Raw genomic sequence first — 21778 nt, 5'->3', positions numbered from 1 at the left:
AGTTTAGTGTCACAGCTTTGCCCCAGCAACTCCACAGCCAGGGACTTACCCACAGATGCACTTAAAAAAACATCCAACTCGACATACACGGAAGTCGATTCAGCTGTTCATGGTAACTGGACCACGGAAATGTTCACCGGGAGGGAAAGGGCTTAATAAATAAACTGGGACAGACCGTTTCCTAAAGTAATAATGACTTTTGTTTTTCTTTCCAGACTGTTGGTGAAACTGCAGGAGCTGAATTACAATTTGAAAGTCAAAGTCTTATTTGATAAGTAAGATATCTTTGATATTATCTCGCCACATACACTGTTGAAATGCCGAGTTTCTTAACCCAACACAGTGCTGCGCCGGGACTATGTATAAGTGATCCTAGGAGATGTAAATCAATGGCCCCCATCCCAGACACCGGGAGCTTCCCCTAGAGCTGACATCAACCTGCTGGTGCCTTTTTAGACCAAAAACAGATGAAAGAACGAGCGTATTTTGTGCATATGAACTTGTAAGGATCAGGTCAGGAGCAGCCGGGCCCGGACACCACCCCTCCTGCTTCCTGGAAGAGGACAAGACCCTTGGTCCAACACCAGGCCCACGGTCGTCCATGCGGTAGCGATTCCGCACCCGGTCGTGGGTGCTTCTGGAATGTGGCTGACAGCCTTTTGCAGGGACTGCGTGGAGCCTGCAGGATCCACCCTTGTCTCTCCTGGGCCCTAGGGACCCCCAGGACTGCCAGGCTCTCACGGGGGCCTGAATGGGGCAGTCCCACCGCATTTTGCCTTTAGGCCCTGGACCTGGACTAGGCCTGACCTAGGTCTTGGCTCCCTCGTGGCCCCGGCCCCTGATACAGTCCGTGTTCTGTTTTGCATGTAACCGACTGGCTTAGCCAAGACTGTAGGTGACGATCCGGGCCATTTTCCTCTGGTGTCTTGTCTCCAGCCTGAAACAATGTTCTTCCTTGGACTCTGTGCCTTTCCTGCCATCAGCTGTGGTTTCTCTGTGTATCAGCTCTTGCTGCTTAATGATTCACCTGGAAACCTAATAGAACCTGAAGCTGCTTGGCTCGTCCCCGTCTGAGCTCTAGGTGGTCCTCTGGTCGGGGTCAGCCTGGGCTCATGGCAGGTCTGAGGTCCTGGCTGGGACGACCGGGCCCCATCCGTGGGGCTCTCAGGAGCCCGCCTGGCCTTCCTGCATGGTGACGGCACCCCAGGTGGGTGAGAAGGGCGGCGTGCTAGGCCCGTGGAGGCGAGGCTTGGAGCTCCTGGCGTGGATGCATCCTCCCATCCACTCTGTTGGCCGACCTGAGTCACCTGCGCCCCCAGGGACGGAGAGACACTGTGTCTCGGAAGGAAGAGCGGCAGAGATCTCACGGCCGTTACACTTTGTCTACCGCGGTCTCTCTTCTGGTTTGTTCAGCTCTTTGGTTTCTCCTCTGTTCCAGCTCTGGGTTTTCTTCTTAGCTCTGAAAGGGCAGCTTTGTATCTTTGCGCCACACTATTCCTTTTCTTTTCTCCAACACCCCGCGCCCTGCCCACCCGCCCCGAAGTGTTGGTCACCCGCGTAGCTGGTGGTGATTGTCATTCACAGAGATGTTGGACTCCTGGTGGAGGTAGGAAAGGAAGCCGGCCGCGTCCCTGTGGGTGGCTAATGGCGTCCAGTCTGCGCCTCCACCTGACAGATTCTTGCGAGTCCAGAACATGACCGCGTAGTCACTGAACTTACGTTAGAGGCGAGGCTGCTCAAGATTTTTTTAAAGATTTTATTTATTTATTCAGAGAGAGAGAGAGAGAGAGAGACAGAGAGAGGCAGAGACACAGGCCGAGGGAGAAGCAGGCTCCACGCAGGGAGCCCGACGTGGGACTCGATCCCGGGTCTCCAGGACCAGGCCCTGAGCTGAAGGTGGCCCTAAACCTCTGAGCCACCAGAGCTGCTCAAGATTTAACCTCAGATTTAAAACTTGAAAGCTTCCTCAAATCATTGACTCTTCCGATACTTTCACGAGAGCCTTAAAGATAGTGGAGAGCATTTAGCCATCGTCTGGGAGCTCCCCAGGCCGACCACAGACGTGGGCTCTGCTGCCCCGCGGCTGCGCAGCCTCTTGGGGCCTGTGGGTGTGCAGGAAGTGGCCAGAAGTGTAGCCTCGCGGTGGTCACAGCACATAGCCAGCTCGCCACTTACGGCATCCCGTGCGTTTGGTGCTCCCCGCAACGCGCTGGACGAGAGATGGGGGCCTGGGTGGTGCACCTGCCCAGGGTCACAGGCATCCTTGGCTCCTTGACAGAGCTGGTGCTGCTTGACTCGGGGTGGGGGAGCAGGAGGGAGTGAAGTGACAGGTGTAGATTCCATGTTGATCTTCGACTTGGCTTTTACATCTTTGGTAAAGCTCATGTCAAAACTTCAATATGCGTGTGTATGACTTTATTGATCTGTGTATTTCTTTCTTTTTCCCCAGAGATGTGAGCGAGAGGAATACAGTAAAAGGGTATGTCAGCCACTTTGCACCGGGTTGTACTGTCTTTGTCTGTCTAACGATCCTGAGCCTCTGAGGTGTCTCTACTCTGTATTGTCTAGGTTTAGAAAGTTCAACATTTTGGGCACGCATACGAAAGTGATGAACATGGAGGAGTCCACCAACGGAAGCCTGGCAGCAGAGTTCCGGCACCTGGTAGGGACGCCAGTTTCCCCTTCTCGGCCTTGGGTCGGGCACGTCAGGACCGAGCGCTCGGCTCCCTGTGTGACGGGGACACAGCCCCGGGAGGCGGCTTTCTGCAGCTCGTGGCCGGGACCCCGGCAGCCCTTGGGAAGCCCTGCTGCTCCTCGCGCTGCCTCTGCCCGAGACCACCTCCCAGGGTGCAGCAGTCTGGGCGGGGTACCCCCTGAGCCGGCGTGCACAGAAGGAACATGTGGCCGCTCGCTCCAGAGCCTTGCAGTCCCCTGGCTTCTCTGGGCTCCCGGCGCGGCCGACCCCAGGAGGTCACGATCCCTTGCCGGCCACCTTGCCCACGACCACCACGTCTCCTGCCTTGTCTCCCGGGGAGTGGGCCCGTTCCAGCAGCCGTAGAAGCCCAGCGGGGGTGGCAAGCAGGTGGTGCCTTTGGCCTGCGTCCGTGGAAAGTGGGGGCTGCTGGTGGATCTGGAGCGCGGGCACAGAGCCCGGCGGGGCGGGAGCCGCGGGCAGCTTCGGTGGCAGCCCTTCCGTAAGCCAGCGAACCCTGGGTAGTGAAGCCAGCGCTTCCCCGAGAGCCCATCCCCCCAGGCCGCTCTGCGCCCCAGGCTTCCTTAGAGCCTCAGGGCTCGGTCCTTCCGAGGGCAGTGTGAGCGGGGCCCTGCGCCTGGGGAGCATGAGGCCGGTCATGAAGATTACGGGGATCTCGCGGGGGAGGGAGCAGGATGGGACCCATGCAGACTCTGCCGTTTGCCTGGTGTCAGGCTGCTGCCAAAAGGCACCGAGGCCCGGGAAGCCCACACGGGTCCTGTCCCGTCCGGCCCTCCGAAGATCATTTCACGCCCTTTATCCTTTATAAACCCTGCCCTCGGTTTGGCTCGTAGACGACCTACGGCTGTGAACACTATCGTGCTGTTGCTTAACACGGTCTCTTGTTCCCCAGCAACTGAAGGAACAGAAAAATGCTGGCACCAGAACAAACGAGGTGAGTCTCCCTCTGTTTTGAATGGTGTCTACCCAGCACGTGTGTCCAGGCAGGTTGGCTCAGCAGCCCGGGGGGCAGGGACACTTGTGGGAGGGGTTCAGACCCAGCAGGGAAGAGCCGGGGGTGAGCTTGGGGACCCAGCGTGTCTGGAGTGATGGCAAAAACACGCGTTCACGCTCTGTGGCCGTCGCGGCAGAGGGGGTGCAGCGGGCTCCTGCACTACTCACGTTTCACAGGCGAAGAGTGTGGCTCACGGGAAGCGTGTGGGATTCAGCTAAGGGTCACGGGAATTACTGTCTGGGCCGGAGCCAGCGGCTGGCTCGGGGATGACTCGGACTCGGGATGGCCGTGCTGAAAATGACGGGACCCGAGGGCTTTCTCAGCGCCCAGTGGCATCGTCGTCCCGTCGGTTTCCATTTTACAGCCAGGTCCTTGGGGCAGGAGTTAACAATTGTGATGCGAGGGAACTGGTAGCACGGCAGACCCTGTGCACTTGCTCTCGTGCAGGGTGTGTTGGGCCCCCGCGGCCCACAGCGAGCCGTCCTTCCCTGCCGGGTGGACACGGGGGGGCCGGGGGGGCTGGGTGCACCTGCGCCGCCCGACCCTGCTTTCACCCCTGCTCGCCCCGCGGCCTCCTGGGGCTTCCTCTCCTCCCTGCCTGCCCCCAGAGCCGCCTGTCCCGCCGAGTTGCCGGGATGCTCCCACCTGATGGTGTGAAGGCGCTTGGAAACTGTTAGGTTTCCGCGTAAGCCCAGGACTTTGTGACCCACCAGGCTTATGCGAATCGGTCCCCCAGGAGGTAATCCCACGGGGACACGGGCGCTTGCCAGCGGGCAGGGTCAGCCGGGGCTGGAGCGGGCCAGCAGGCCGAGGGGGCTGAGAGCTGGAAGCCCAGCATCGCCAGTAAACCCCTTAGAAGCTGCTGTTTTCCTGTGGGCCGGTCTTTCTGTTAATCTGTAGCCCTTGCCATGGCTCCAGAAATTGTACCTTTAAGACAGAGAACACTGAGGTACGATAATTACATCTGAGATTGTTCCTGAAAAGTGGAATATTTTTTCTGGATTGCACTTGGTTGGGGGTCAGGCTTTCTGCAGCTGCCGCAGGGCTTATCCGACCCCTGGAAGTTGCAGGGCGCGGGGATGAATCACTGAACCCCCCCCTTCTCTTCGAAGGGCCCTCTGATCGTCACCGAAGAGCTCCACTCCCTTAGTTTTGAGACCCAGTTGTGCCAGCCTGGTTTGGTCATCGACCTCGAGGTGAGACTTAGTGGTTCAGACGTGGACATCTTTATTTTTACCTTTCACTGTTACCTGTATTTTTCTTTGTCAGGTTTTGTTTCAGACGTCGTAATTGCCAAAAAAGACGATCCTTTTTAGCTAATGCTGTCTTGACATTAATTGAATGGTTTGGGAAGCTAGAGTACTGAACTCCCATTTAAATGCTACAAACGAAATGTTTGTAAAATGTTCTGGTTGAGGTGTCCTATGTTAATTTTTTTATACGAAGCAGGGAGACTTATTTCTTAACTGAAAGCTATAATGAAAAACTAGAAACAAAAGAACTTAACTTTACATCTTTTGTGCTCAAATACAAAACACGCGCAAGTTTACAACCACGGCTTGCTCGGTCTGGAGGCCACCCAGGGTCTGCAGGCGGTATTTCTGTGGTTCTGACGACTTCACGGTCTTTGTCCCCTTTCAGACGACTTCTCTGCCCGTCGTGGTGATCTCCAATGTCAGCCAGCTCCCGAGCGGTTGGGCCTCCATCCTGTGGTACAACATGCTGGTGACGGAACCCAGGGTACAGAAGACACATCTGCTTTTGTACCAGGGCTAGACAGAGACCCCGTTGTGTGGCTCCTGCCGAGCCCCTCAGGGCCGGACGTGCAGAGAAAAGGGACAGGACTCCAGTGGCTTCATCAAGAATAGGGAGTAATTCTAGGAAAGGGAAGCGTATACGTGTATTAGAAATGAGGATTACGGTTTTCCTTCTGTGGGAATAAGCTCAGGCAGTAGCTTTCCTGGGACTCTTACCGTGGAAGAGTTCATTTATTGCTTTTCTTAAAAAAAAAAAATAGCATATCTATGTGCTAAACAGGTGTGCTCAGCTCACTCGTAAGCGTGGATGCTCCCTGCTGATTACTCACAGCTCGTTGGGCCCGTGCACACTGCCACAGCGAGCACTGAGCGATTGCCCGCACACCTGTCAGGGCACGGCCTTGCTTGTGTGTGCTTCTGTTTAAAGACACTTTATCTAATTTATTTGTTGGTCTATTGGCATTGAGCTTACGGCCAACGGCACGGTACCTCGTGGCCGAACGACGCTCCCCTAAGCACACGTATCTTCCCCGTGGGGCCATCTTGTGCGTAGGAACATCAGGCGACGCCTCAGTGCTCTTCCTGGAATCACGTTAAAAATGAAATTTTTAAAAAACAACCCACAAAAAGGCAAAAGACACGGCACTAAATAGACCTCAAAAAGGACAGTGGTTTGCAGTAGGAGAGCTGAAGCGAAAAGGCAGTCGCTCTGTTGGCCTCTCCTGGAAACACATGTGGGCGACTCCCATCGCTCACGCTCTGTTCCCGGGAATGTCCACAGAAAGCTCCAGAAGTGCCCTGAGGAGCTATTTGAGCGGTAAAGTAGCTTTCTGTGAGTAGATTGAATTCACAAAGGTGAACCTGCAAATAACGAGAATCCACTGTGTTTCTCTTGTGTGACAGCTTCTGTGTGTCACAGAAACTAGAACCGAGCTTTGGTGCAGGTCCCCAAGTGTTTGAGCCGCCTCGCTTACAACCGACGGCCTGAGCTTTCGGGTGTTTTTTTTCTCCAGAACCTGTCCTTCTTCCTGAACCCGCCTTGTGCACGATGGTCCCAGCTCTCGGAGGTGCTCAGTTGGCAGTTTTCTTCTGTCACCAAAAGAGGTCTCAATGTGGACCAGCTGAACATGCTGGGAGAGAAGCTACTCGGTATGGGCTGCATGTCTATGAAAATTGAAATTCACACAAAATATCTCCACTTGCTCCTTTCCCTCTTTGCTCTCTATTTTGTTCAAGGTAGGAGAATGTTAAAAAAACAAAAATCTGTTGGCTTTTCCAACTGCAGCTTGTTATGGCTAAATGAGAATTACAGTTCAGGGGATCCCCGGGTGGCTCAGCGGTTTAGCGCCACCTTCAGCCCAGGGTGTGACCCCGGGGTCCCAGGATCGAGTCCTGCATCGGGCTCCCTGCATGGGGCCTGCTTCTCCCTTGGCCTCTGTCTCTCTGTGTGTCTCATCAATAAATAAATAAAATCTTTAAAAAAAAAAAAAAAAAGAAGACAGTTCACCTTGGAAGTATACACCTGATAAAACGAATGAATCATTTCCTGATTATCTCACATTAGCATCTCTGAGCAGGTTGCCTAAGGGAAATATGTTTGAATTCCATAAAATATATTATTGGTGGCTAAAAGAAATGCTTTGATAAGAAAGATGAAGTCTTATTAACCTTGGGGAGGAAAACGTAAGTCCCCAGCATTAGTAGACTAAGGAAGGGCCTGGGGACGCCCACCACATAGCCTACACCCCGGGCTCCGGCCTCAGGGGGCCGAGGTGCATGGAGACGCAGCCCCACGAGGGTGATGTCCCTGACAGCTCGGCAGGGTCCAATCCACGAGAATTCCCTTTCAGTAGCTAACATCATGGATTTATTAGTCATTTACGTAAGGAGATTGGAGACCTACTAGTCTCGAGGTCAGGTCTTCAAAGAATGAGCAATTTAAACATCCACAGGCACCTTTCCTCCAGGTTTGCTTCTGTACAGCAGGATCGCACATATTGCAAATGCCAGGAGAGCCTCGCTCACCCGATAGCTCTCCGGCTGTCTTCTCGTGGCCGTACAGCCGTCAGGGTAGGGGTCTTACGCTGCTCAGTAAGGTATACGAACTCACCTTGTCCCGGCTCCTTATTTGGTGACAATGAAGACAGATGCCCTTTCTGCCTGGACAGGCTTGTTTGTGGTTCCTACAGAGATGGCGCCTCAGCACCTGCACGGCCTGGGCTGCTTTAATTTGTGCAGTGATAACCACCAGGCTTCCTTCCCTGCTCTCCTCTCTCTCACTTGGCTTTTGATTTGCATCAGGCTCCCCGAGCCCGTGTCCTGTTTGGAGGAGGGTGGAGGGAAATGGCCAGATGCTACCCGAAGTAAGCCTGGAGAGCCAAGTGTCCGTGCAGTGGATCACCTAGGGGTGACCTTGGCCTTAGTCTGCAGTTTGAAGAAGCTCTGGAGGACGAGTGGGAGAGGACGCTGCTGAGGAAGGAGGCAGCGGGGGAGGTGATGCTGCACCGACAGGGACCAAGGGGAGGCCTCTCCAGGGCGCCGTTAGTTCGCGCTCCCGTGTCTGAGAATCTCGGCCTTCCTCTGCTGGGTGTTGGCTTTTTGAGAGGAAATACAGGAGCCACCCGTCCAGCCAAAGCTTCAGAATCCACTTCTGTTTCCTGAAAAAGCCTGTGTTTGCTTGCTTAGGTCCCAACGCTGGCCCCGACGGCCTCATCCCGTGGACGAGGTTCTGTAAGGTGGGTGCCGCCTCGGTCCGCCTCCGAGCTCTCGCTGTCCGTGGAGGTTCCCCGGGGCCCTGCTGTGCCGGCCGTCCGCCCTGTGTTGCGGCGTGCTAGCGCCTGGCCCTGGCCCTGGCCCCAGAGTCGGTCGCTCTCTTGGGTGTGGGAGGCCAGTCCCCAAGCATGTCTGATGGGAATCGCCCGCAGGTGTGATAACGGTCTTCCCACCCGAGTGAGCCTGCCCTTCCCTCAGCCTCGCTCCTCGGGCGAGGACACGTGTGAGCTCTGTGCCTCCTTGGACGGCCCAGGACGTTCCCGGCCTGCTCCGCCCAGGGCCCGCTGGAGGGAATGACCAGACCCGCTGAGATCCCCAGACCGTGTGGACGAGCCACACAGCTGGATTTCACTAGCGGGAGGGCAGCTTTGGTTCCGCGATCGAGCCGAGGCCATTCCTGGGCTGGTTCACCAGTTTGCAGAGAGAAGCAGAGCCTGGGCCCGGAAGCGGGGAGCCCGGCGTGCGCCTGCTGCCAAGGGGCGGTGGCTCCTCGGGGGACAGTGCGTGTGGGGGCAGCAGGGCAGCTTCACAAACAAATCCGACAGCGGGAAGAGGCTTGGTAAGTCACCTTGTTGCATTCCTCTGCTCCTAATGTGTGCGTTTTCTACACTTGCAGGAAAATATAAATGATAAAAATTTTCCTTTCTGGCTTTGGATTGAAAGCATCCTTGAACTCATTAAAAAACACCTGCTCTCCCTCTGGAATGATGGGTAAGGGCCTTTGATAGATTTATTTTCGAGACATAATTTTAGCGTACGCCTCCTGCTGCGGGGCTGAGCCTGGCCTGACTGGACAGACGTTCTTCTTTGACAAGACTCATGTGCCCCTCACAGAAATGGACACTTACAGGCCGTCCACCAGGGCTTCGTGATCGTGGAACCTCCGAGGACCAGACTTCCACTTTCATAGCCTGTGGATAATGTTTTCAACTCTTAATTAAGATCTTTTGAGTGCTGCTCATGCATTCACTCCTTTGATAAAAATTCCCTAAGCCCTTACTTATTATGTTGCTGCTAGGAAAGAAGAAAAACCTTTTCAACTCAGTGAATCGTTTTTATCTGAGTTGTTCCTGGGGTCAGTTGCTATTTCAACAAAGGCTTTAACTTCCCGGAAGGGCCAGGACATGGGGCTATGTTGTGGGAGCCTCCCCCTCCAGTAGAAAAGATGCAGAAATTCAGACATTCTCATGGCCTTTTAAAAATCAAGTGAAAAAAAAGGTCATCGAATAAGTATGAAAGGCTCGTGAATCCAGCGAGTATTTATCGATCATCTGTGCATCTCCTTGTCCCCACGTTACTGGCTTGTGTGGACCTGAGCGTGCGCACATACAGGCGAGATGCTGCCTGAAGGGTCAGTTAAATTCAGGGCCTCTGAAACGGCCTGCACACCCGGGGGGCTCCCGTCGAGTCTCGGTAATCGTGTCCGTTCGGAAGCCAGCGTGCGAGCTGCCAGCACGCCGGGCCTCAGCCGCTGACTCCGCCCGCAGGTGCATCGTGGGCTTCATCAGCAAGGAGCGCGAACGCACGCTGCTCAAGGACCAGCAGCCGGGCACCTTCCTGCTGCGCTTCAGCGAGAGCTGCCGGGAGGGGGCCATCACGTTCACCTGGGTGGAGCGGGCGCAGGGCGGAGGCGGTAAGCGGCCCTGCGTGTGCTCCCCGACCTGGGGTCCCCGGCCCCGTGTGTGTCCCCCCTCCTGGGGTCACAGGCCCTGTGTTTCCCCCCGACCTGGGGTCCCCAGCCTCATGTGTGTCCCCCCTCCCAACCTGGGGTCACAGGCCCTGTGTGTGCCCCACCCTGTGACCTGGGGTCCCTGACCCCGTGTGTGTCCCCCCCCCGACCATGGGGTCACAGGCCCCGTGTGACCCCCCCAACCATGGGGTCCCCGGCCCCATGTGTCACCCCCCCCAACCTGGGGTCACAGGCCCTGTGTGTGCCCCACCCTGTGACCTGGGGTCCCCGGCCCTGTGTGTCACCCCCGCCCCAACCTGGGGTCCCTAGCCCTGTGTGTGTCCCCACCACAACCTGGGGTTGCGGGCCCTGTGGTGCCCCACCCCCCAACCTGGGGTCCCCGGCCCCGTGTGTGTCCCCACCACAACCTGGGATTCCCGGCCCTGTGTGTTCCCCACCCCCGACCGTGGGGTCCCCAGCCCCATGTGTGTCCCCCCCCAACCTGGGGTTCCCGGCCCCATGTGTGTCCCCCACTCCGACCATGGGGTCACAGGTCCCCTGCCCGACCCTGCCCCAACCGTGGAGTTGCAGGCCCCGTGTGTCCCCCCCGACCTGGGGTCCCCAGCCCCGTGTGTGTCCCCCCCACCCCCGACCTGGGGTTGCAGGCCCCATGTGTGCCCCACCCCCCGACCTGGGGTCCCCGGCCCCGTGTGTGTGACCCCCACCCCCGACCATGGGGTTCCCAGTCCCATGTGTTCCCCCCGACCTGAGGTCCCCAGCCCCATGTGTGTCGTCCCTGCCCCTGACTATGGGGTCGCAGGCCCGTGTGTCCCCCCACACCCCTGCACCCGGGGCAGAGGTGGAACAGCAGAGCTGAGCCAATGCTAAAGACAAATGAGGCCATTTGGTGGTTGCTGTTCAAGGGGCTGGAGGGATCCAGTGACTTTCCTGCTTTCAGAGCAAAGATGCAAGAAAACATGGGATACTTGTCCTATTTATGTAGTTTTTTTTTTCTCCAAAGGAGAACTCAGGAAAGCTGGAATTAGGGCCCAGGGGGCAGTAGTGTCAGTCCCCCAGGCAGTGCCCTGCCTGTGGAGTGGGAGGCGGAGCTAGCAAAGCAGGGGGCAGAGATGGGGAGATGGGGCAGGGCCGGCGCCAGCCCAGGAGGCCTGCGTGGGGTGCAGTAGCAGAGCAGTGCCTGGGTGTGTGCGCCAGCGCGGGCTTCTGGGTCGGTCAGGAAGCAGGATGCAAGTGACGTCTGGGAGAAGGACCACGAGTGAATCACCCTGGTGTACTGCATAAGGACTGGAAGAAAAAGTAGCGAATGGGATCTTTTTGTTGTTTAAAAAGTTGTTTTCCATGTATTGTCATTATTTATTGTAATAAGAAGTTACATTTTTCAATCTGAAAAGAAAAGCAACCGGAAACCTCATTTTTTATTAATCTGAGCCAAAATGACCTGCTTAGTACTTATTTAATAGCTACCTGTGGGTGGGTCCCTCCTTAAAGATGCAGGCTGCTAAAAAATGTTTAGTAACCTCTTCTTGCCAGATTTACAGACCTAAGCAAACAATGACGAGTGCAGCACTGTTGCATTAGTAACAAGTAGTGGCTGCCTTTATTTTTCCTGTTTTTAAGAAAGGATTATGATTCATTTAGAAATGAAGCAGCACACTGTGTTATGAATCCTGTATCGTGATTAGTTCTTACCAGGCTCACTCAAGCCCGTTAACTCTGCAGTGTTTTGTTTCTCTCCTATTGTTTGGGGACAGTCCAGGGGACTCACTGAGATCTCCTTCTTTTTAGAACCTTACTTCCATGCAGTTGAGCCCTACACGAAGAAAGAACTGTCTGCTGTTACATTCCCCGATATTATTCGCAATTACAAAGTCATGGCTGCTGAAAATATTCCAGAGAATCCCTTGAAGTTTCTGTATCCGAATATTGATAAAGACCATGCCTTCGGGAAGTATTACTCCAGGCCAAAGGAAGGTAGGTGGGGAAAGCGAAGGATCATTGCCCTGATGAGTAATAACACAAGTCCTATCTGCCGTGATTATGTTCTCATTTCATCATCGTCCAGAGGTTTGCTGGAGATGGGGTTTAGTAACACACGGGGGGGACGCCTGGGTGGCTCCACGGTCGAGCGTCTGCCTTTGGCTCGGCCTGATCCCAGATTCTCAGGATCGAGTCCTGCGTCGGGCCCCCTGCATGGAGCCTCCTTCTCCCTCTGCCTGTGTCTCTGCCTCTCTTTCTGTGTGTCTCATAAATAATAAATATTTATTTATATTTTAAATATAAATATATTTATTTAAAATATATTTCAAACATAATACTATCGTATATTTAATGTATGTTATTATCATATATGTTATAATAAGAAATATATTTATATTTTAAATATAAATATATTTATTTAAAATATTTATTTATTCATGAGAGACAGGCAGAGACACAGGCAGAGGGAGAAGCAGGGTCCATGCACCGGGAGCCCGACGTGGGACTCAATCCTGGGTCTCCAGGATCACGCCCTGGGCCAAAGGCGGCGCTAAACCGCTGAGCCACCCGGGCTGCCCAATAAATAAAATCTTAAAAAAAAAAAAAAAAAAAAAAAAAAGACCACACAGGGCTTTTGGCTTCCCGTGACTGCAAAGCTCCTGCACAAACCTCACGCATGCTGAGCATTAACCTGCCCCTTTCGAATTGCTGTAAGCAGGCTTTCCAAAGATGGTATAAACCCAGCATAGTGGACATATAACGTGTTACCTGCCTGGTACAAACAGATGAACAAAGAGTTTATTTCAGGCGTGTTGAAAAAGTCATTTCTGGTCTTGTGTATCAATCACGTTATTACCTTTTCCACGTGCAAAGTCGTAAAAGGCAGGAACACCGTGGCCAACTGATTTATACCAGCCTGTTCCTTTTAAAATTGAGAGAACTAAGGCCCAGGGAAGCAAATGGTTCATTGAGGGTGATCTCCGTAATTTATGAGATCATATTATTTCTAGTGATGACTGTTAGGAGCGGACGTAGGCTTAGAACGCAGGTTCCCTGCTTCTGTGTCTTTACTGAATTGTATTTGAGAACATTCAAGTTAGGCTGCTTAGGGAAGAAGACGCCCCCAGCGTCACCTTGACGGCTGGCTGAGTCCTACCAGCCAGGCCAGGACCACAAACCCACACAACTGTGCACATTTTGTGCTCCAACTTCTGTAGGATTTCAAGGCTGGGAAGGAGAACCCTCTCCACTTCACTTCCATGCTGAGCCCTCCTCCCTTCCCTCTGAGTTGTTTCTGCATTCCCACCAGAATTTCAGGTGACCCAGACAGGTGTCACAGCCCCGTAAGGTTATAGGACTCTAACCTGACTGTCAGGGAAAATGGTAAAAATAATTAACTAATTATATTTAAATTCCATTAATTAACATACAGTGTATATTAGTAGTTCCCTAGATCGAGGTCAGTGATTCATCCGTCTTCTATCACACCCAGTGCTCGTTCCATCACGTGCCTCCTTAATGTCCATCGTGCACTTACCCCCTCCCCCCTCCAGCAACCCTCAGTTTGTTTCCTGTAATTAAGAGTCCTTATGGTTTGTCTCACTCTCTGATTTCGTCTTATTTTTTCCTCTCTTCCCTTATGATCCTGTTTTGTTTCTTAAATTGCACACATGGGTGAGATCCCATGATCAACGTCTTTCTCTGATCGACTTCCTTCACTTAGCGTAACGCCCTCTAGTTCCATCCACGTCGTTGCAAATGGCAAGATTTCATTCTCTTTGATGGCTGAGTAATATTCCGTTGTTTCCATGTGCACACCACACCTGCTTTATCCCTTGACGGGTCGATGGCCATCTGCACCCCAGGGTTTATAACAGCAAAATAGTAAAATTTGGTGAAAGAGAACGTTGGGTGTGTCTCTGCGGATGGCCTGCTAACAGAAAGTTGTACCCGATGTGTTTGCTTCTAGCACCAGAACCGATGGAACTTGATGGCCCTAAGGGAACTGGATACATCAAGACTGAGTTGATTTCTGTGTCTGAAGTGTAAGTGAACACGGAAGAGAGCCGTGTTTAAAACCCTGCAGCCAGCCCCGCTGCTGGCCAGGGCCTGTTGAAGATGCTCGTACTTTGCTTTCTCATTATAATCGCTGCTGCTGCCGCCGCAGTTGGACTCTTTGGAAAGATCCTAACTAGAGATCCTGGTGTCACTGCCTTTCAGAATTTTACTGCCTTTATAAAAAACAAAACAAAACAAAAAGCAAAAAAAACCCCACCAGCATCCAAGGTTGTATTTAAGATCCCCTCCCCCGCCCAACTGATACTTTGAAAAAGTATAAATAAAATAAACAAAAATTGATGAGAGTGGGAAAGAAGTTCTTTTCAATCGAGGAAAGGCCAAAGTGATGGTTGAGATACATTCTTCTCGCTTGCTTTTATTTTGTTGTTTCATTTTATAAAAGGTAGAAAAAAATTTGGAAAAGTCATTGTCAGTTATTTGGCCTGCAGCACTGTCTTGGGGTGAATGGATGTAGCCTTCATGTAAAAACACTGGAGCAGCTTTATCTGCATACAAACCTCAAGGTAGGGATGAGGGAGGGACTCCCCAGACATTTCTCTGGAGCTTCTCGGGCCAGGCTCAGCCCCGAGGCGTCCCCACCGCAGGGCGACCCGCTGCACAAGCTCGCACGCAGGTCCAACAGGCAGGAGCGGCGCAGGTTCCAGGCTGGCTATTTCTCGCATCTTTAGAGCCCTGGACGTTTCCCGAGGGGCTGGGCTGGGGACAGGAACCCCCGTGATCCATTCTGTTCCAGAACGTACCGCACAAGTGTGTGCACCGTAGCGGAGATCAGAGTCTAAAGCGACGACGTGGAGGTCGTACCGCTGCCCCCGGGATCTGGTGCCAACGTGTCCTTTCCTCTCTCCCCGTTTCAGCCACCCCTCCCGACTTCAGACGACAGATAACCTTCTGCCCATGTCTCCTGAGGAGTTTGACGAGGTGTCGCGCATAGTGGGCTCCGTGGAGTTCGACAGCATGGTAAGTTGGCGTTGCTGGGGGCGCCCGCCGGGCGTGGGGCATGGGGGCGGGGGGGGCTCGCTCGGGCACAGCCCCCATGGGCAGTGTCTCCCCAGTGCCGAGACCCCATCAGCCCCTTGCGAAAACTCAGTGACGTGGCTGGTATTTCACAAGCTCCCCCTCCGCCCTCTGCAAGTCGTCCTTGGAGAAATGTCCCGTACTAAGGAACCCGGGCTTCTGCCACACGGAGGTGCTCTCCCTCGGCCGTCGTTTCCGCTCTGGGTCTGGGCGCAGGGGGCGGGGGGGAGACAGGCAGAGAGGACGGATGCTGGGCAGCGGGCATCCTACGAGCCCTCCCCAGTGGCCGGGAAGCACGTCCACCTGCTTCACGCTTGACGACTGGTTGTCCTGCTCCCACCCAGGCGCTCCGGGCCTCGGCCAGAGTGGAGTCGCCGCGAGTGTCATGACCAGGGTAGGAGCAGGATCGTCCACATGAGACGGGATCTGTTCCCTTTGGGAGGATGGTTTTCTTCTTTTTTTTTTTAATTTTTTATTTTTATTTTTTTTTTAAAGATTTTATTTGAGGGAGAGGCAGAGACCGCGCGAGAGAGCGTGAGCATGAGCGGCGGGGAGAGGGAGGAGCAGACGCCTGCTGAGCAGGGAGCCAGGTGTGGGGCTCGTCCTGGGAGCCCCGATTGCGACCCGAGCTGAAGGCAGGGGCTTAGCCAGCGGAGCTCCCAGGTGGCCCAGGGAAATATTTTTCAAAATTACCAAGTAGCATCATCTGCCTGCCAGGCCGCAGTCCCTCCTCTTGAAGACTTTGGTTGGTTGGAATCTTGGTGACACTGTTTAATTTTAGGCTCCTTTTCCACGTGATGCTATTCCAGTTAATTTGTTAAAATTTGTTTAATCTTTTAAAAAAAAAGACCCTCCCTGAGTTCTTCTTGCCCTCTCATGGCGGTGTACTGGCGCGCGGCCCGGAGACGTCCCGGGGTGAGGCGGCCCCGTGGGAAGGGACGGGCGGACGCGGGGTGCCAGCCCTCAGGCCCCGGGGTGCGTGCCCCGGCCTCAGCCCTGACCTCAGCAGCACCTGTTGCGAGCTGGGTTTCCGGCACGTACCCTTTTCTTGGTCCCTTTTTGTCACCTGAGGAAGCTCAGGCTCAGACCTTCAGAAATGTGACCCTTCCGCCTTCCTCACGGTTGAGAACAGAGAGAGGGCCCTTCGCCCTGTGCATGTGTCGCGCGACCCCTTCTGGGCGCGAGGGTGCGTCCTTGTTGGACGGCGGCCCTGAGCCGGCCCGAAAGTGCTTTAGGAGCCCGTCACAAAAATGGGAGCAACGTGAAGCCCTGTCACTCCACGAACGTGACATCCGCTGCTGGAACCGCAGGACGGTGGGCCTCCTTCTGTTCCTTCTTCGCCGTCCCAGGCGTCACGCTGCCCTCGCGGTCCCCAGCCCCCTGCAGGTGAGGCTTGCCGTGTGCGGGCACCCGCCGCCACTGGCCCCTCCTCGTGGCCGCCTCCCGGCAGGCGTGACCACTATTCTGGACGTCGTGGTGAGGCCCGGGCGTCCCCGCCCCAAGCCGTGTGACGTGACTGAGAGCAGCTGCCAGCCCAGGGAGCAGTGAGTCCATCAGAATCCAGCCGGCGCGCCCCGCTCGGCCCCGCTCGGCCCCGCTCATCCCCACTCCTGGAACGCTGCCCGGGAAGAGCCGAGCTTTGTTTCATCCTAAACCCCCACCCCACAGAAACTGTCTGCATGGGACTCAGTAGGATTTAGTCAGCGTGTTAGGGCGGGGGCGGGGCGGCCTTCGGGGAGACGCCGGTGTTTGGGATTTGGAAGTGGGAGTCCGGCTGCGTCATCAGCACCGTTCCCCCTTGGCTCGGGAGGATGAGGCGGTGCGGCCCTTCCCTGGGCTCGTGGGCCGGTCCTGCGGTGCCGTGGGACTGCCCTGCGTGAGCGCCCGTGGGCGCGCCCCCTGCCCTCCCGCCCACGCTCTGCACCCGCGCCACTTGCAGGGCAGAAGTTGTTGCTCGCTGTGCGCGCGCCTCCGGGTCAGAGCCCAAAGGACAAAGATCCCGGCAAGGCACGAGCCAGGCGAGATAAAAGTTGGGTTTGCTCCCAGATTGGGTGGGCTCGACTTTGTCCCGGTGTCCCTGCCCTTGGCCATGGGTCCAGCCGCGCGTGGAGGTGGCGGCCGTGGCCCAGGCGCAGGGACAGAAGGGCCACAGGCCCCTGAGCACACTGTCCCCCGACCCCGGGCCCCGTGTCTCCCGTGGGCTGCCTCACCGTGGTCGGTCTGCATGCCCTGGGTGGCTTCCCCGGGCCCGCGAGGCCGGCCTGCTCCTGCGGCCTCGGCCAGGGCAGAGGGTGACAGGCGCGTCCCTTGACCCTCTGTTCCCGTCTGCCTCCCGTGCCAGGCGGCGCGCGTGGTCTCTTGTGACTCGCTCCCGCCGTCCTCTGCTCGGCACCGGGAGCCCGTCTGGGGGATGAAGACCTCGGGCTGCAGGCGGAGGGGGCCTAGGTGGCGGGACCCGGGCCTTCTGCCCCCCCTCCCCCCCGTGTCTGCTCCCCGGACGACACGTCCCAGGCACACGCTGAAGCATCGGGCGGAGCCTCCATTGCGCCGTGACCCTGCGTAGCGTGTGGAGGAGCCCACGGGCTGTCGGCCAGCGGGCACCCAGGATTAAAAATAACGGGAGTCTTTAGGGAAAGCTGTGAATTCTTACGAGCTCTGACTCCGTTACCTGGTCACCGTGTGGCTCCTTAGATCTTGCAGGAATCCTCTGAGACCTTAAGGTTTAGCCCAGTTCTCGAGAGGCTCAGTGTCGGGGACCCAGGCCGTTCTGTGCCCGGCGCTGCTGTGTGCCTTGGAGAGTACTTTGCGGCGTCCCTGGCCACCACCCGCCGGGCACCAGTGCACCCACTTCCGAGCCCAGTGGTGGCTGTCAGGCCTCTAGACGCTGCTGGGGGCGGGGTCAGCCCCGTGGAGAGCCCTGGTCTGAGGGGAGAGCCCGGCCTGGAAGGGGGCTGGGGGCGAGTAGGCAGGCCGCCGTCCCCTGGCCGCGCACTTGGCGTCTACAGGGTGTCCCACCGGGGCTGCCGGCCTAGCCTGCACCTGCAAGACCCCCACGGCATCCCACGGCGTGGCCTTTAAGGAAGACTCAGCAGGTGCCCGGCCCTTCCCCCCGCTTGCAGCTCCGTGTTGCCTCCTGCGTGTTGTGCAGAAGCACATTTGCCACGTGGCTCTGCCCCAGACGTGCAGAACAGCAGAAAGCTTTGTGTGGCCTGCGTGAACTGACCGAGTTAAGCCTGTAGGCAGCAGAGGAGTAATCCGTCAGCTTAGGGGATAGAAAAGGCCTCCATCCGCCCCACAGAAAGGATGAATAGCACATGCTGAAGGCCCCGGTTCCGTGGGCGACGTGCTGCGGGCAGTGTCGCCCCTCCCCTGTCGGAGGGCAGGCGGGGCTGCTGAGGACGCGGTCCGCACCCCGGGGAGGAAGCTTAACCACGTCTCGTCTCTCTTACAGATGCACGCGGTGTAGAGCGTGAACGTTTCCCCTGGCGACATGTCTCCTTCCCACCTGTGACTCCCTCCTGCTACTCTTCCTTCACCTCCTGCATTTCTAGGGAAACGAAACAAAGACGAGCACATTTGCCGCAGCCCACGGATAGCAAGCGGGTTTTCCCCTAATTCAGAAACATCTGTTACTGCGAAGGGCCTCGTGCACCTGTGAAAGGTAACGCTGCAAGGCCCTCTCCGCAGAGTGGGTGTTAGGCACGAGAAACTCCCAGATAACCCCGAAACCCCCAGGCGAGAACGAGACTCCTTTGGGAATGGCGAGAAGTGGAGCTTAAGACGCGCCGTGCCCGACGTGGGTGCGCAGCTGCCGCAGGCCGTCGGACAGATCACGCGGCCACCTGGGGACGCCTCTGCCGCTCCTGTAGGGTCGGCATGTGTCTGTCCTGGAGAACTCGTTCCCTCTGCTTCACGTGTGGCTGCAGGTTTTCCCATTGGTTTACTTGCGACCTAGTTCAAAGCCAAGTCACGTAGAATCGCATCAGCTGTTACCAGAGGTGGTGTCCGGCCGCGTCGGGGGCGGAGCAGAGTTCTGTACCTGGCAGCGTTTTGCACGCCGGCCATTCAAAGCCGCAAGCAAATGCCCTCTCGTGGGAGACGTAGCTTTGCTGTCTGACGGGCTCTACGATGCCGCTGACGTCAGCACAGGGAAGTGCGTTTCCAGCCTGTGAGTAGGTCCTTGCGTTTAAACCCTGATGCCCAGAGCCCAGTACCTTGTGCCTTCGTCGTGGTCGCTGGCAACCGAAACGGTCTCCCTCCGTCGGCCGAGGGAGCCAGGTTGACGACGGCTCCCTCAGGGCCACACTCCTGCTGTTTTTCAAGACGTTAACATCGATCGTAGATCCGGACCAACCCAGAAACTTAACTCGTGTCTCTTAAGTGGGTTAATGCGTCTTTATTGTCAGTGGCTAGTAGTGAGTCTTCATCATAGGATTTCCAGGCTGAGAAGAAAAGGCAGTGATGAGTAGCCGACCTGAGACCGTGGGAGGACCCCGCAGTTCGAGCCCCCGTCCTGTGTACCCGCACTGACCGCGGCATGTTCCTCACTGATAACTGTGTGTCTCTGACAAATACATTTGCAAAAACGGTTCCATTATCTCTGCTGTGCTTTTTCTAGACTCTGCTCTGCGGTGTTCCGTGGAGCGTGTGGTGCTTCCCACGCATCCCGGGTGTGGGCGGGTGGCCGGGCCTCGGGAGCCCAGGGGCCGGGGCCTGCGTGGCTGCCCTCCATGGCCCACCACCAACCCGCGGCCCCGTTACTGGGTCAGGCCGCGCTTCCCGGTGGGGGTGAACGTGGCCTGCAGCCTGTCGTGAAGTGCAAACTGAAGGTGCGTGTGTCTGCGAGATGCCCGTGCTCACGGGGCCACGGGGCCTGACCGGCTGCGCAGTGACTTTCAGTAGAAGCGAGGAAGGACCAGGGAAGGGAAGGTAGGAACATCCGGTGCGTGATCGTCGGGTTTCAGGCAGTACCTGCATGGCCGAGGCCCGCACACCCGAGCCCCCACGCCCCCGCTGCCCGGCCCGACACCCGCACTCCCCCGCCGCCCACCGGCCACGCGTCTGCCCTCCTTGAAGCCCCGCCCCAGCCCCCGAGCCCTCCGAGCAGACTGGGCGCGGTTCCGAGCACTACAGGCGTCCCGCCCCGTCGGCGGTGTGCCTGGCCTCTTCCTCACCGATGACCCGACCCGAGGGTGCAGCCTTCCGCGGGAGCGCTGTCCCAGCCAACGGGCGACATGGCCGGGTGGGTCCCACCTGCAGCGGCCCCCGGTGCCCCCGGGCAGGCAGTGGCCCGAAGCGCATTTTGGTGATGGAGGCCCTGCCTCCAGAATGCACCTACGTACGTGGGGCCGTGTCCTGGGTCGAGGCCCGGCTCCAGCGCAGACGCCCGGGAGGAGAGGAGCCCTGCCCGAGGTGGCGGCCTGCCCTCGCCAAGACGGCCCCGCTCCCCGCAGACCCGCCGTGACCCGGCCCGCCATGGTCGCCTCAAGGGAACGGGCCCCGTGTGCGGGGAAAATCCTGTCACAGCAGCCCAGCTGCCACCGAGATGGGACCCCGACGGGCTAGCCCGGAGGCTCGTTGGAGGGGCTGACGGGGAGGGTGGGGGGTGGGGGGTGGGCCTGAACCCTGCGTCATTCCAGGTGCCGCGCCCTCTTGCAGCCGACATGGTCCCCTGTGTCCTGGGGGGGCCGAGACTGGCCCGGGGGCTCACGCCCGCGCTGTGTGACCCATCGTCACCACGGGCCCCACGTGGGCCCCGGCTCGGGGATGTTTGTGCGTCGTCACAGCACCTGGAGTAGTGTCTGTAGAGGGTTCGAGAAGCACAGACCCTTTATGGGCCACTCGGGAAACCTTTCCCGTCACTAAGAAGAGATCCCGGGATCCCGGGGCGGCAGTCAAGGATCGAGCTGCTCCCGCAGTGTGAAGGGACCCGCACCCGCTCCGGGCCTGGGAGCTAATGTGGGCGTCACGTCTCCACCAGCGAGGCGGTCCTTTCCCGTCTGCCCCCATCCCGGGGAAACCAGGAAAAAACGGGGGATGGTCTTGAGAGCCGCCCGGAGTGGGTGCTGCCCCCGGCCAGGGGCGGGTGCCGAGTGCCGCCCCCGCTCAGCCCCGCTCGCCCTCGAGGGCATCGCGTGCCCGGTGAGCACCTGCCGTGGCCTGGCCGTCCTCTGGGCGTCTGGGAGGCGCTGGCGTCAAGGAGCCCTGCCCGTCGGAGCCCCAGGGGTCTTCAGCTGCTGGGCTGTACGCTCCGGACGTCTCACTCATGAAAACGTTAGACTTCGTGGCTCGAACAGCCAAGGGCTGCAGAGAACTGAACTGTTCTATGAACCCGCACGGCCTCCGGGAAATGGCGCTTGGAGCTGCGGAGGCCGAAGACAACATGGTTTTCGGACCCTTCAAAGCCCATCGACGTAATCCGGGCCCTGAAGGACCGTCCCGCTCGGCTTCCACGTTGCGCTGACCCGGCCTCAGGCTGCGCGTGCTCCGCACCGGGAAGGCCCTTCTGCCCTGACCGGAGGGAACAAAGTGCCGCGCTTACGCGGCGTGAAGCGCGTTAAGTTCGCATCGGGCGCGGGTGTGCAAGCGCCTACGCGCCGTCGGGAGCTGGCGCCGAGCTCGGGCCGTCGCCCCCTGCCATGCCTTGTGGGCAGCCTCCCCTCCCCCGGCCCCGCACGTGGCCGAGCCGTTCCTGTGGGGGCCCTGCTTGTCGGGCTCCGTCCTGGGGCCTGTTCGCAGGGGCTGTCGGAGGCCGCGGGGGCTCGGCCCGTGGGCACCTGCGT

General features: G+C 57.3%; 2 protein-coding genes across 2 annotated transcripts in view; both read left to right on the top strand.

Moving 5' to 3' along the window:
- Positions 1-19593, top strand: part of STAT1 (signal transducer and activator of transcription 1) — a 40431-nt gene extending 20838 nt beyond the window's left edge. Inside the window, exons 12-25 of the mRNA XM_025441554.3 lie at positions 216-275; positions 2450-2479; positions 2569-2662; positions 3606-3647; positions 4820-4903; positions 5349-5447; positions 6478-6613; positions 8150-8199; positions 8853-8947; positions 9724-9869; positions 11712-11897; positions 13873-13948; positions 14837-14939; positions 18448-19593. Coding sequence (XP_025297339.3) covers positions 216-275; positions 2450-2479; positions 2569-2662; positions 3606-3647; positions 4820-4903; positions 5349-5447; positions 6478-6613; positions 8150-8199; positions 8853-8947; positions 9724-9869; positions 11712-11897; positions 13873-13948; positions 14837-14939; positions 18448-18462 — 1216 coding nt within the window. The 3' untranslated portion in view covers positions 18463-19593. The remainder of the gene's footprint in view (positions 1-215; positions 276-2449; positions 2480-2568; positions 2663-3605; positions 3648-4819; positions 4904-5348; positions 5448-6477; positions 6614-8149; positions 8200-8852; positions 8948-9723; positions 9870-11711; positions 11898-13872; positions 13949-14836; positions 14940-18447) is intronic.
- LOC118353472 (uncharacterized) lies at positions 14950-18371 on the top strand. The gene is made up of 2 exons (XM_035710829.2): positions 14950-15390; positions 15492-18371. Exon 2 carries the CDS (start codon positions 15873-15875, stop codon positions 16542-16544), a length of 672 nt encoding a protein of 223 aa, XP_035566722.2. The 5' UTR covers positions 14950-15390; positions 15492-15872; the 3' UTR covers positions 16545-18371.
- Positions 19594-21778: the final 2185 nt, after the last annotated feature.

This window comes from Canis lupus, chromosome 37 (assembly GCF_003254725.2).
Source record: "Canis lupus dingo isolate Sandy chromosome 37, ASM325472v2, whole genome shotgun sequence".
Classification (NCBI taxonomy): Eukaryota; Metazoa; Chordata; class Mammalia; order Carnivora; family Canidae; genus Canis; species Canis lupus.
This window is presented reverse-complemented; position numbering and strand designations above follow the sequence as displayed.

Bases quoted from the DNA above. Each gene is read 5' to 3' on its own strand.
- LOC118353472 (XM_035710829.2), top strand. From the start codon at position 15,873: ATGGCGGTGTACTGGCGCGCGGCCCGGAGACGTCCCGGGGTGAGGCGG.